Source organism: Calonectris borealis, chromosome 26, assembly GCF_964195595.1.
Source record: "Calonectris borealis chromosome 26, bCalBor7.hap1.2, whole genome shotgun sequence".
In the NCBI taxonomy this organism is placed as follows: Eukaryota; Metazoa; Chordata; class Aves; order Procellariiformes; family Procellariidae; genus Calonectris; species Calonectris borealis.
Window position 1 is genome coordinate 2,145,918 of NC_134337.1, and position 14,100 is coordinate 2,160,017.

The window sequence follows — 14,100 nt, forward strand, 5'->3', positions numbered from 1 at the left end:
ATCTGAACAGGCAGCGGCTGGATGAGAGCTGCCGTGCGGGGCTGAGCCGCTGCGATGGGTCCATCTGGTGGCCGGTGCCCCTCGGACCCGCACTGAGACATCAGTGATCACAGTGGCGGGGGTCCCTGATCCTGGAGGGCGAGGGGTTCGGTGAGCGGCACCCCTGTGTCTTCCCCTGGCCCCTCCCAGGAACAGCTTGAAAATGGGATAGGAGAGGAAAAAAACTGCAGGATAGAAATCAGGAGTCGGTGGGTTAGAAAACTCAGATGGGGAAGGGAGGGTGTGAAGAGGTTGCAAAAAAAGCCACTGCCTGGTTAATTATTTGGTTTGTTAATTAGCTGATTAGGTCTGTCGTGTGCACCATCCTCCCTGGGAGGACATGTCTGCTGCTGCCCAGCCTGAAACTCCCAAGCCTCTGCTCCTCCCTGCACCCCCTGCGTGGCTCGCTGGGGCATCCCCCAAGCAGGCACAGCCTGGGGGGCCCTGCTCCCGGCCCCATCCACGCCCCACAGCAGCGCCTGCCATCCCTCCGGAGACAGGCGGCAGCGCCAGCGGGAGTCAATAATTTAATTCCTTATCAGAAAAAGGGAGTGAGAAAAATAAAGGACCTCTTGGTATAAAATCCAGCGGCTTTGGCAACCCGCCACGTCCCCGGTCAGGTGCCTGCCGCGGTCCAGATGTCGATGCTCTGGATGATGAGCCACTCGCTCTGGTTCCGGGTTACCCGGATCCTCACGCACTCCACGGGGCCGGGCATGCCCCTCTCCAGCCCCCGCTGCTCGAAGGTCCCCTTCTCGAAGGTGCCCACGGTGGTGTAGGCAGAGCAGTCCCGGCCGTCGGCCCGCCGCCGCCGGCCCAGCTCCAGCACCCCCGCGCGCAGGAAATCGCCCCGGCGCTCGTCAGAGCCTGTGCGTACCCGGACACGGGTGACACGGGCCGGCTGCTGGAAGACGATGGAGAAGATGCTGCCGGCTGCTGGGTCTTTCCCCCAGAAATACCCCTCTGCTGTGCCGTAAGCCTTGAGGGGCTCGTGGTTCTCGAAGACAGACATGCTGGTGAACAAAGCCGCTGGCGGGTTGTCCGGAAGGTCCAAGGCATCGGCCTGGAACTCATCGTCCTCCAGCCGGTTGACGGTGCCCTGGAAGGAGGAGTAGAGGCCCATGTGCTGGAAGAGGGAGGGCTTGAAGCGGATGACGTCCTTCTGGGTGAGCAGGAGGCGGAAGTGGACCAGCAGCCAGTCGCAGGGCATCTCCTGGTAGAAGAGGAGGAGGAAGCGAGCCAGGCGAGGAAGGTCACTGGAGCGGTAGAGCTTACCGATGTAGCCCAGCTTGGAGAACTCAAGGGTGGCCCAGTTGGAGCCTTCCTGGGAAGCCAGTGCCTTGCGGATGGCCGTCAAGAAGGACTTGGCGCACCACACGTCATCCTCGATCATCAAGTAGTAGGAGGAGAGGTTGGCGGCAAAGGCGAGGAGGAAGGCATAGTCCACATTCTGCTTGGACCTGAACCTCACCCGCTCCTCTGGGTCGTTGTAGTTTCTCTTGAGACCCTCCAGGGTGGGGTAAAACTCATGGGGAGCATGGATGAGCACGAGCCGGCCCAGGAGGATGTGGTGAGCGAACTTGTGGGCAATGTTGGCGGCCACGCGCACATTCCATCTGGGGTCCGCGTCGGCCAGGTGCACCACCACCACCATCTCCTGCAGCTCCTCCTCTGTCGACTGCTTGAAGAGGGACTGGAGCGTGGCTGGGAGGTAGTAGCCACGCGGCCGCTGCACCGACGCCAGTCCCACCGCCAAGAATTCTGCAAGGCGAAGGAAAGGCATTAGCAGACTGAAGGGTGACCTGGGATGCACCACGGTGAGGTTTTTCCCTGCAAGCCACAAGGAGGGGGCTCCAAAAAGCTCCTGCACAGCCAACCCGTGCAGTTAATGCTATTTATGGCCCCATGTCCAAGGCCAGCAGGTCCTTTCTGAAGCTGAAGCACTTGGCGTCTCAGGAGGTGCCCAGAATTGGTCCAAATGGCAGGGAGAGGACAGGATGAAAAGTCAGGGGCTCCTCTGAAGAATGAATATTTGGGAAAAACACCTTAAAAAAAGTCAAACCTGGGGAAGGAACAATATGGAGACAGTCTACGAGGCGGGGATGGCTTTGTGGCATGGCTACACATCCTGGAAGCATGCGCCTACCCTACTCCGAACCTCGCAGAGATGCAGCCCCACTAGGATGAGGCATCCTTCTGCCCTCCCCACGGCCCAGCTGTGGCTGCATTTGTTCAGCTTCCCTGCAGCTTCTCTTGCTGCTGGTCTGTGCGGCACCGTGCAGATGCTGGACCTCTGGTTTCGGCATGGGCTCGCGTGGGGCTGCCCTAAGCGCCTTCCCATGGTGTTTGCCTGTGAATTGCTTTTCGTGCACCTGCCCAAGAGCTTGACCCTCATCTCCCACACTGTGGTCCCAGTGGTCCAGCCCCACCATCTCCACCTTCCTGACTGGAGAGCAGGAAGCTCAACCCCAGGGAGATGAGATCTCAGCCACCCTCCCCACAGAGATCTGGGAAACCCAGAATGTCTGTGGTCTCCCCAGTCCTAAGGTGCAGAAGCATGGACCACGCTCGGAGCACAGCGACCTTCCTCTACCCTCCATCTCCCCAGACAGAGTAGCAAAGGCTGGCTAGGGGCATGGTCACCAGGTCCCCTATCCCAAAAAGGTTGGTAGCAGACCCCTCCCCACCCCAGCAGCAGCAGCGATGGGGCAGGTCCATGCTGGGACGTGCAGCTGCGATAGGAGAGATGTGCAAACCCCGAACTCTGTTCAGTCCGGGGTCCTGGAGCCACTCACTTTTGTGGGGTGACAGGGAGCCAGCGAGGAGGTGGTAGGAGACGTTGTGGAGCGCAGAGAGGTCATCCGTGTCCCTGGGGATGCGCTGGGCTCCTTCCGGCTGCAGCATCTGCAGGACCGTGTCTGGGGCCAAGCCCCTAAGCTCCGCCTGGATGGGGGCCGCAGGCAGCCAGGTCAGACCCCAGAGCACCACGGACACGCGTGAGCAAGGGGGAATGACAACAGGGGGACCCAGAAATGAGGGGGGCCCCCTGTCCTGCCCTCCCAGCTCCTGGATCGGGGGAGGCCCAGGTGCTCAGGGCAACCGCAGGGAGAGGAGAAGGCAGAGCTGGGGTTTGGGGATGATAAGGGGCAGGGAAGGGAGCGGAGCTGGGGTTGGGGTCTGTGTGGGGCAGGCAGGGATGGAGGATGCTCCAGTGGCCCCCTCCAGCAGGTCGTCACTGGTGGGGGACTCACCTCCAGGGGATCCTGTTCCTGCTGCCTGCCCCCACGGAGGAGGAGGAGGACGAGGAGGAAGGAGGCTGCGAGCGCAGCCGTGAGGGAGCGCTTCAGGGACCATCGCATGGCACCGGGCCAGCACGCTGAGGCCTGCGGGAGGAAGGGGCACATCAGGTCAGGGCGCAGCCCGGGGAAAACCACCATCCCCTGGACGGGATGGTGGGGCAGCACCTGGATGCACCTCCGGGGCTGACCCCTCTGCCCAGAGCACCCCGGGGTGTGCACCCAGGGGTGGCCATGGGGCATCAGAAGGCACCTGGGCACTGTCCCCTTTGGGCAGGCAGGGGCAGGACACCCCAACCCAGCCAGGAAAAAAAATCAGCCAGGTACAAAATCCACCCCCTCAGCCCTGCCAACACCCCCGGCTGCCCTGCAACGCCCCACGCAGCAGCCCTGGCGCTGGAGGCAGAAGAAATGCAGGGGACACAGGCCTCAGGGAAGGCTTTCGGGTCAGGGTGGCACCTCGGAACTTGGCACCAAGCCCTGGGAAACCCTCAGGTCTCAAAGGAGCCCAGGCGCTCTTCCAGCATCCCAAGGACGAAGCAGCTCCCCCAGCCCCTCCTGCCTGCCCTGCTCCCCCTCTGCCTCTGGGCAGCCACCAGCAGCCGTGATCGCCCTGTCCCAGCCACGTCCCTTGCTTGGTAGGACAAGAACGCCGTCCCCGAGGGGGGGAGTGTCACCTTCAAGGAATTCGTACTGTCCTTGAGATATTTTGCCTTGTAGCAGAGGCGTGGCAGGAGGCTAAAAGGCTCCTGTGTTCGCCTGGGGTTTTTCCATTATAAATACGACCAGGTTTGCCCTGGAAGAGGGGAAGCCGGAGAGTGGGCGAGCGCCCAGCTCAGCGGGGCAGACGCTATCTGCCCCATCCAAACTGCTCACAGCACGTCGGCTTCTTTGGGTCAAAGCGTCTTTGAATGCAAACCTGTGGAGAAAAAGCCCTCCCAAGCCGTATAATAAAATGCTGAGAAAGCTGCTAGCCTTCCTGAGCGAAGGCTGGGCTTTGCCTGGGGCTTCTTAAATACATCCCTGTATCAACTGCCACTGTGCGATGGACGCTGCCAGCCCACTCATGTTCCCCAAACTGCAGAGGCCGGCGCAGCACCTCTGTTGCTTCTACCCTGGAGCATTTGCTGGACTTATTTTAAGCAGAAAACCCCTGTTTTCCTGCCCAAATGTCCTTTGGGGGGTTGTTAGCATCGCAATGGGCCGGTGCACAGCAGGTCCCCTGATGCAGCAGCCAGTGCTGTCCTTGCCGCGCTGACCTCACCCAGGAACACTGCTCATTACTTAGAGATAAGCAATTAAAACAGAGCGAGCTGCTCTCTCCCAGGGAGGGTTGGGCTTAGCCATGGCATTATGAGACCCGTCTCGGCCAAGGAGAGCAGGGCAGCCACCTCCCCCGAGCTGGAACCCAATGGATATCAGGGAAGGGGATACAGGAACCCCCATGGTGGCACAAGGTAGTGGCTGAGCTCTGGTTCTTCAAAGCACTCGGGGACAACAAGCTCCCAGAGCTGCTTAAAATCTCTGTCCAGGTCACAGCAGAGAGTGGAGAGAATTGGGGGTGCTCACTGCCATGGACCAGCCCTATGGCCAGCCCTTCCCAAAGCCCCCCGGCCTCTCCTTCCCCCACAGCGATGGGGGCACAGGCAGCTCGCCGGCTTAGGGGGAAGCAGCTTTAGGGACCCATCCCAGGCCACGGGGACATCACGCCCTGAAGCTACTCTGGAGGTGGATTTCTGAGCCTGGACCTCTGTGATCTGTGGTGCAGCACCAAGGCCACGGGGCGAGCTGGGAATGGGGAGGCTTGGCAGCCAGCCACGCACCGGGCTGGGCGTATTTATACCCTGGGTGGCCAAAGGTTTTTCTGGCTGCTGGGAGGGCATCTGGCTGCCAACGGCCCATCCTGGCTGGAAAACAAGGTGCTGCTCAGCACCCCCAGCTCCCACAGGCAGCAGTTTCGTCCATGGAGCAGAAGCAGGGAGCCCGTGGGGAACGGCGGGGGTTGCATGCACCTCACCTCTCCAGCATCGCTCTGCATCGCAGGCTGAACAGAACAGAAGGTCATGAACACTGCCCCATAATTAGCCCCCTAATTGGGCTTTGGATTTTTGCCTCCATGGAGAAACAAAGCAGCCCAGCTAGATAGGCACAACCAGAGGCCACGCCACCGTGGGCAGGTCACTGGGATGCAGCAACCCCCCGGTGCCCGCGCTTGCTCCGGGAGCATCCCTGTCCCCACTCTTGCCCCAGCACCTCGTGCACCTTCCCCGTAGCTCAGCACTCCGCTGGGGACGTCCCCAAAAGCCACTCCCTCGTGGGGACATTGGGCCGGTGGCCAGGAGCAGCTGGCTGCCGAGAGCCGCTAGCCCGGAGCCAGATGAACTCCTCCACTTTAAGAGACTCCCGGCCAAACGGGCTGTGTGACGCAGCAACCGTGACTCAGTCCAGCAGCGGAGTGGAAGGAGGACGAGTAAATACACGGCCTCAGTCCCACGAGGCTGCGAGGAAGGGCCGGATGCTCCCCGTGCGCAGGCGGCTCCAGCTGCTTCCTCCGGCACTGGGTAGAGCGGGGCTGTTTGCACAGGCAGGAGGGGAGCAACCAGGGCTCACCGTCCCACTGCCAGAAGCGCATTTCCACGCTGGGGGAAACTGAGGCACGGAAAAAAGGCTGTGCGTCACCCAGCAGGGTAAGTACCAGGTCTCCTGCATCACGGGCCAGTGCCCCTCACCAGCTCCCCGTGGGGGTCCCCAGGATGGAGAGGGAGGACATGGCAAATTGTGGCAGCACAATGTCCCCGATGGGCAAATCGCGGCCGTTCGGGGCTGCACGGGACCGGGTGCTCCTGGGTCCCCTGGGAGCCACCCCAGGGTCCGGCCCCAGGCTCTGTGGGTCTCCCTGCTCCGAGCATCGTCCCGCAGGGAGGAAGGAGAGGAAAAGCCGTGTTTCAGTAGCGCTGGACTCTGGGAGCCAAAGCTTTAGGTCAACCCAGGTCTCCCACAGCCCCGCAGCACAGGAGGGTCTCCGTGGGCAGCTTGGTAAGGGTCTGATCCAGTCCCTGCAGCTGACAGCATGGGGACCCCCAGCCCACCACCCTGCCCTCACCACCCCCGGTCCCCAGGCGACCCTGGCACAGGGCACCCCTTTCCCGTGCAGCCCCTTCCCATGACACCAGTGAGATGCTCGTGCCCAGCACCGCTCCGGATGCACCCACCGAGGCGGCAGAGACTTACGGGGTGCGCGGCAGCCCGGCGTGTGGGTGCACGGCGGCGGCAGCCAGGCAGCCTCGCCGTCTCGCTGAGGTGCTCAGCCCTGGCAACTTCCCCAGGGCTGGCCGGACTCTGGTTTCTCGCTCGGCAAAGCCCCACCCCGAGTTCTCGCCTGCCTCCCGCAGAGGAGGAGCGTCCGCCGGCGTTCTCTGCCCCGTGCCGGCGAGCGCTTGGTAAACTGGCCAGGCTGGTGGGGACCCTGGGTGGGACGGGGTGAAGGGCCCCCAGCCCCGTTGCAGGGGTTAGGGCAGCCTCAGCCTCTCCCTCCGGACTGGGCATCCCACGATGGCACCGGCTGTCTCCCACCCACCCACCACCTCCGTTGGCAGCCCCAGATCCCCAAGCAGGATCAGACACCCCCCCACAAAGGGGGGCCCTCGCCAGGCCCCAGCACCCCAAACTCCCATGCAAACCTGCCACTTTGGTGGCACCAGGGTGAAAACACACCGTGCGCGGAGCCAGGAGCCTGGGGACACGGAGCCATCGCATCTTTTTACCCCCCTTTATTTTCCAGCCCTTGTGCTGAGACAGCAGAAACCTCCAGGGCTGCTGAGCCAGAACTGAACCCCCCAGCACCCAGGGCTGGGGCAGAGCTGGCTGCCAGGATCCCACCCAGGATGCACCCCATGGGGGCACCACGGCTCCTCGCTGGAGCGTTGGGCATTGCAGCCCTGGCTGGGGATGAAGCCCCTTCCATCCCCACAAGCCAGCGTGTGCCACGTGGGGCCCTTCCCGCGGCTCAGTTTGTCCCCAGCTCCTCCACCCCCCAAGCCTCATTTCTCCGCCACCGATTCTCTCCTCCAGACCCCCTGCAGGAATGCGGCCCCAGCAGCCCGGAGCAGCCGCCACAAGTTGCCCAACGGCATCGCTTGCCCCCAGCTCAGAGCCAGGCGCTCCTCCACATCTCCCCACGACACAGCACCTCACCTGCAGCATCCGAATGGAGGGAAAGACCCTTCCCTTTCTCTCCACCCCATCGTTCCCATTTATCCACACCGAAGCGCGGATCCCATTTCCCTCCTCTCCTCGCTGGCCGGGACCTCTCCTACCTTTGGAAAGGCCCTGACGTCTCTTCCCAGGCTCTGACTTCCACAAATCCCCCACGACACCTTCCAACCCGGCTGCTCGCTGTGGGTTCAGGCGGAACCGCCAGCGTCGGTCACATCTGCGAGGACAAAGGTGGCTGCGGAGAGATAAGGTAGGGCAGGAAGCAGGGGATGGTGCTGAGAAGGAGAGGAAGAGACGTCCGCAGGAAGAGACGTGGGCAGGCTCACGGAGCCACTGGCTTTCGCTTTTCCCACGCTGTTTGATTTTTAAATCCTTAAATTCCCATCGTGGGATGCCAGTGGCTCTGTCCCCGCGGGGTCCCAGGGAGCTCAGCGGGGGTGCCTTGCCGGCATCGGAGCAGGGGCAGTCCGGTGTTTGCACCCAGGCAGGGGCTGGAAGACACAGGGAGGGCCAAGGGAGCCCGAACGGTGCAACCCAGCAGAGATTTGCTGTTTAATCGCACATGATGAGGAAGGGATGTGGGGCTCCGTGGCTCACGTGGGATGTGGAAACAACAGGCAGCAGGATGGGGAGGGCTTTTCTCGCCGCAGACGCCCCATGACCCCCATCCCTGCACAGGAAGGAACCAGGGCTTGGTCCTTCCTGCCCTCGCCAGCAGGAAGGGGAGGGTGGGGGGGCCACGGCACCCAGTGCAGCCCTGGGGTCCCCAACGCTCGTGGGTGCAGCAGGCAGCCCCACCCTAGAAACGTGCCTTCGGGGGAACACGCAGCACTGCTACGGGGTGTGCAGAGCCACCAGAATCCCCCTTTGGTCCCCACGTGCCATCTCAGGGTGCAGAGCTAGGGCAGGATTTGACCCTCTCCAGGCACATCCATGAGCCTGCCTGGAGCGGGAAAGGAATCCACAGCCAGGACACAGCCACCAGTGCACACCATGATGTGGAACTGGAGCCTCTTGCCCTCCAAGCAAGTCCCGCAAGCCCAGCCTGAGCCAGCCCATCCCGACACCCCCTTGTGCTATGGGCAAGCCCCAAATGCTGGTTGGGGAGCTGGAAAAGGGCCCTTCCACCCGTCCCCCGCTGCGAGGGCCACAGCACAGCCTCAGCACCCAGGCACAACCGGGGCCCCGGCACCCAGAGCCGCTCGCAAACCTCCTTCTGGCCCAAAACCTGGTGCTCACACTTTCTGCTCGTTGAATAATAATAATAATAACAACTATTATTATTATTATTATTATTGTTGTTGTTGTTGTTATTGTTATTGTTATTATTATTTTGCCTGGGGAATAGAGAGGTGGCTTAAATGGGGCTCCAAGGCATATTCTTGTCCCTTCCACCTGAAATATTCTATTTTTGTTTGCTCTTGAAATAAACTGGAGAAGAGAGAGAGAAGCCCCAGGTGCAAAGGCTGTTTTGAGATGGGCACAGGACTGCACGGGCACAGAGCCAGCCCAGGGGTCCAGGGAGGACCAGTCCCCCCAGCTGGGGCTGGAGCCGAGCACTGGGGTGGGACAGGCACAAGGGGACCCACCGCAGGTACCGGCCACCCTCCCCGCAGCGCCCAGCCCCGGCTCAGCTCCCGTCCAACACCTGATCCCCCCGAGGAGACGGGCAGGGTGAGGCCAGGGTGGTGGCCAAGCCTCCACGTTTCCCCCGGGGAAACCGGAGAGGCCGGCCAGATCCGCTTACAGCCCTTCCATTATTGAGGAGCGCGAGCAGGACAAAGCGGAGGTAAAACGGGGCCCCACGCAGCAGGGAGAGCGTGGGGGCCCCGGCCATCACGATGCCGATCTGGGGCTGCGTTTCCACACCACCGGGGACCCTTTTGAGTCACATCCTTCGGGAAAGAGTGATTATCTTACACCAAAGCGCAGCCTCTCCTGCCCTGGCAGGGACCGCGGAGACCAGTTGTATCGCAGCCTCACTGCATCCCACGCCTGGAAAACACAGAAAAGGATTTTTTTGGCAAGCAGCCTTCAAGAGGGGCTGGGCGTGGGGAACAGGGTGGAAACCCCCCCTGCCTGGGGCCGAGGTCTGGCCGGGGGTCACCCACATCACTGAGCAAACCTGACGTGGGGTTCCTGTGCCCCGGGTAAGGGAGGAAGGGGAAAACATGGTGCCCTGCAGCTCTACACGTGGGCAAGCGGAGCCCAACCTCTGCAGCATCCCTGCCGCCTCGCTGGCCTCCCCGCACGGACCGCAACAGGCCCCCGATCCCTGCCAGGTCTGCTGATCAGCCCGGCTCCATCCCGAGTCATCCTGAGGTTTGCTACTTGCAAAGGAAAAAATTGAACATCGTTCTTCTACATTTTTATACATTTCAGCCTTGAAAAAGGCTGGCGTGGGAGAGGCACCTCTTTGGGTTACGGGCATCTGTCCATATTTAAATATCATAGAATCATAGAATCATACAGGTTGGAAAAGACCTCTAAGATCATCGTGTCCAACCATCAACCCAACCCCCCCATGCCCACTACACCATGTCCCCAAGCACCTCATCTACACGGCTTTTAAATACCTCCAGGGATGGGGACTCCACCACTTCCCTGGGCAGCCTGTTCCAAGGCCTGACCACTCTTTCAGTAAAGAAATTTCTCCTCATGTCCAATCTAAACCTTCCCTGGCGCAACTTGAGGCCATTTCCTCTCGTCCTATCGCTGTTACTTGGGAGAAGAGACCGACCCCCACCTCGCTACAACCTCCTTTCAGGGAGCTGTAGAGCGCGATGAGGTCTCCCCTCAGCCTTCTCTTCTCCAGGCTGAACACCCCCAGTTCCCTCAGCCGTTTCAAATATCCTCATTTGAAACCAGCAAGTCTGCTGGTAGCAGGAAAGATCCCATCCACCCGCCTCCTGCCGCGACAGCCCGCGCTGCCCGCTGCGGCCGCACCGCTGCGGGACCGGCCGCCCAGGGAGAGCCGTGGGACTGAAGGCCGTTCGCTCCCCGGCGCTGCTGCAGTCCCTCTGCCCCAGAACATACCCCGGGCGCGCCCCGCGCCCCCCAGAACCTGCTCCTGCTTTCATGGGTGTCGGAAAGACGCAGCCCTAAGATTTGTTCCGTGTTGCTCCACAGAAGCGGGAGCAGGGCGCAGGCGGCTGTTCCCAGACCCGCTCGGCCGGGTCAGCTCTGCGCAGGCGAGGGCAGGGCTCTGGGCAGACACCGGCCTGCTCCGTCCTCCGGCCGCCCCGAGCCAGGGGCCGAACACCTCTGCCCCCACCCTCCCGTGGGGGGGATGGGATCCACCCGAGGGTGCTGAGGGAGCTGGCGGAGGAGCTTGCCGAGCCGCTCTCCACCATTTACCGGCAGTCCTGGCTAACCGGGGAGGTCCCGGAGGACTGGAGGCTCGCCAATGTGACGCCCATCTCCAAGAAGGGCCGGAGGGAGGATCCGGGGAACTACAGACCGGTCAGCCTGACCTCGGTGCCGGGGAAGATCATGGAGCGGTTGGTTTTGAGGGCACTCATGAGCCATGTGGGGACAACCAGGGGATCAGGCCCAGCCAGCACGGGTTCATGGAAGGCAGGTCCTGCTTGACCAACCTGATCTCCTTCTATGACCAGGTGACCCACCAGTGGATGAGGGAAAGGCAGTGGATGTGGTCTACTTGGACTTCAGTAAAGCCTTTGACACTGTCTCCCACAGCATTCTCCTGGAGAAGCTGGCGGCTCACGGCTCAGACAGGTTCACTCTTCGCTGGGTAAAAAACTGGCTGGACGGCCGAGCCCAGAGAGTTGTGGTGAACGGAGTTAAATCCAGTTGGCGGCCGGTCACGAGCGGTGTTCCCCAGGGCTCAGTGCTGGGGCCGGTCCTGTTCAATATCTTTATCAATGATCTGGACGAGGGGATCGAGTGCTCCCTCAGTCAGTTTGCAGATGACACCAAGTTGGGCAGGAGTGTTGATCTGCTCGAGGGTAGGAAGGCTCTGCAGAGGGACCTGGACAGGCTGGGTCGATGGCCGAGGCCAATGTATGAGGTTCAACAAGGCCAAGTGCCAGGTCCTGCACTTGGGTCACAACAACCCCAGGCAACGCTGCAGGCTTGGGAAGGAGCGGCTGGAAAGTGCCCAGAGGAAAAGGACCTGGGGTGCTGGTCGACAGCAGCTGAACATGAGCCGGCTGTGTGCCCAGGTGGCCAAGAAGGCCAACGGCATCCTGGCCTGTATCAGAACTGGTGTGGCCAGCAGGAGCAGGGAGGTGATCGTGCCCCTGTACTGGGCACTGGTGAGGCCGCACCTCGAATCCTGTGTTCAGTTTTGGGCCCCTCACTACAAGAAGGACATGGAGGTGCTGGAGCGTGTCCAGAGAAGGGCAGCGAAGCTGGTGAAGGGTCTGGAGCACAAGTCTGATGGGGAGCGGCTGAGGGAACTGCGGGTGTTTAGTCTGGAGAAGAGGAGGCTGAGGGGAGACCTCATCGCGCTCTACAACTCCCTGAAAGGAGGTTGTAGTGAGGTGGGGGTTGGTCTCTTCTCCCAAGTAACAGCGATAGGACGAGAGGAAATGGCCTCAAGTTGCACCAAGGGAGGTTTAGACTGGACATTAGGAGAAATTTCTTTACTGAAAGAGTGGTCAGGCCTTGGAACAGGCTGCCCAGGGAAGTGGTGGAGTCACCATCCCTGGAGGTATTTAAAAGCCGTGTAGATGAGGCGCTTAGGGACATGGTTTAGTGGGCCTGGGGGTGTTGGGTTGACAGTTGGACTCGATGATCTTAGAATCATTAAGGTTGGAAAAGACCTCTAAGATTCTATGTCCATATCTTGTGCACAGCTCAAGCAGCAATCACCAGGCACACGGCACTGGCATCATCGTGTAAAACAGGCGTTTTCAGGGCACGTAGCGGAAAACGCCTTGAAGCATGCTCTTCAAAGCAGCTCGGATTCTGCAGAAAACAGGCTCTGACTGAATGGACACCCCCCTAGGAGGGCATACACCAGCCGAGAGAGGGCTCCCACCCAAGACAACAGACGATGGTTTCACTTACTGAACTCCAGTGGAGAAACTCCACCACGTGACCAGAGGACTTGTCATGGATTTCAGCGATATTTAACCCCATCTCAAAAAGAAGATTGTTATTCACCCGTCGCCCTGGAGCAGCTTCCTTCTGCACAGGCACTGCCGCGTGTTGCACAACACGGGGACGGAGAGCTGCAGCTGCAGCCTTTACACACAGCTCCTGCACCACACAAAGGCAGCCACCACGCAGACCAGGCTCCACTATCGCAGGAACCAGCTTCATTATCACAGTTAACCACACATTTTTCTTGCCCTATATCCCTACTTTAACTAATGTAGTTTCAGAACTTACCTGTTGGCATCAACACGTGTTCAGCAGCAGTGAAAAGGGGAACTGTGAGACAGTTTTCCCAAATATGTTTGTTTGAAGTCACCATCACAGAGCCTCTAACGTAGATCCAAGTTTGGGGTAGATGTCCTTGGTGGTGATTACAGAGTGGCAGAGGCACATGCAAGAAACTCCTCGCAGGCAGCTACACAGGGATCGTGAGGTATTTGCATATTAAATTCAAACGGAGACGGCAGAACTCCCTCTCCTTCCAAGACCCTCACTAAACATACCTGGAAAAGAGCTCAGTTACTCCTGCTTGAGACAAGATCTGATGTGAAATAGGACTGAGGAGCTAGTCATCAATAGGCAGCAAAACCCACCCAGAGTTACTATTGCCACTGTTGCTCACCCGCACTCCAGCACCTCCTCTGCCTGCCCCCTCCACGAGACCCCCCTCTGTCAGCAGCAAGATGTTCACCAGCTGAATTACATCTCCAGCCCAATTCATTCTGGACACGACAGACAGGCCCAGCCTCTGTGCCCCTCTCCCTTCTCAATCAACCCAGAGCCACAAAAAATTTCGGGGCTGCTTCTTCCTCACAGAAATTAATTTGTTTAGTCAAGAACCAGATCACCGATTGCTTCTGGGCTTTCCAGTGTCAACAGGCCAACACTCCTCCAACGCTCTGAGAAAAGACATGGGTCAAGTCCTTCATCACTGCTTCAGTTATTTTAGTTTATCCCCTCCATCTCCTCTCCCTCCGTTTAGGTCTAGATCTTCTTTTCAAAGAGGAAACATCAGTGTGAGAACTTGGAGTATCTTTACATTCAAGACAGACTTCTGCCTTACAAATCCTCTTTGAAATAATGCCTTTGTTTGATCATTTATGCTTTTTTCTTTCCTTAAACTCATATCTGTTGGACTGTGAATTAGCATTATTGTTGATCACTGCTGCTTTGCTTACTGCTTCTCAGACGCTGAAATATCATACTGTGTTTGAGCGCAATTATGCTACAGTAAAACAAACATGCATTTTTTTTGTAAATTGTTTCTGGTCATATTAAAGCTGGAAAGCAAAACCACCTGCTTCTTCCCAAACAGAAAACAGGACCACTTTCATTAGCACCAAAAGGATTTTAAATGAACAGTTCCAGGGAGCTCCTTTCAAATCATAAAACGTGAATTTTACATAAAAGTGTGTTTACAAATAGT

The 14,100-nt window shown here is 59.5% G+C and overlaps 1 protein-coding gene across 3 annotated transcripts; it reads right to left on the reverse strand.

Annotated features, from left to right (window-relative positions):
• Positions 1-553: 553 nt before the first annotated feature.
• Positions 554-13,944, reverse strand: LOC142093342 (alpha-1,6-mannosyl-glycoprotein 4-beta-N-acetylglucosaminyltransferase-like). 3 transcript variants are annotated; one of them, XM_075174424.1, is made up of 7 exons: positions 13,178-13,944; positions 12,909-13,089; positions 9,471-9,545; positions 7,652-7,785; positions 3,291-3,422; positions 2,835-2,982; positions 554-1,800 (listed from the first exon to the last, which is right to left on the reverse strand). In XM_075174424.1, the coding sequence occupies exons 5-7, from the start codon at positions 3,396-3,398 to the stop codon at positions 656-658; spliced, it is 1,401 nt and encodes a 466-aa protein (XP_075030525.1). In that variant the 5' UTR covers positions 3,399-3,422; positions 7,652-7,785; positions 9,471-9,545; positions 12,909-13,089; positions 13,178-13,944; the 3' UTR covers positions 554-655. The 3 variants fall into 3 exon arrangements, with proteins under 3 accessions (XP_075030525.1, XP_075030524.1, XP_075030526.1); XM_075174423.1 differs by having other exon boundaries at positions 12,909-13,944; XM_075174425.1 differs by lacking the exons at positions 12,909-13,089; positions 13,178-13,944 and adding an exon at positions 9,676-9,994.
• Between the last annotated feature and the right edge of the window lie 156 nt (positions 13,945-14,100).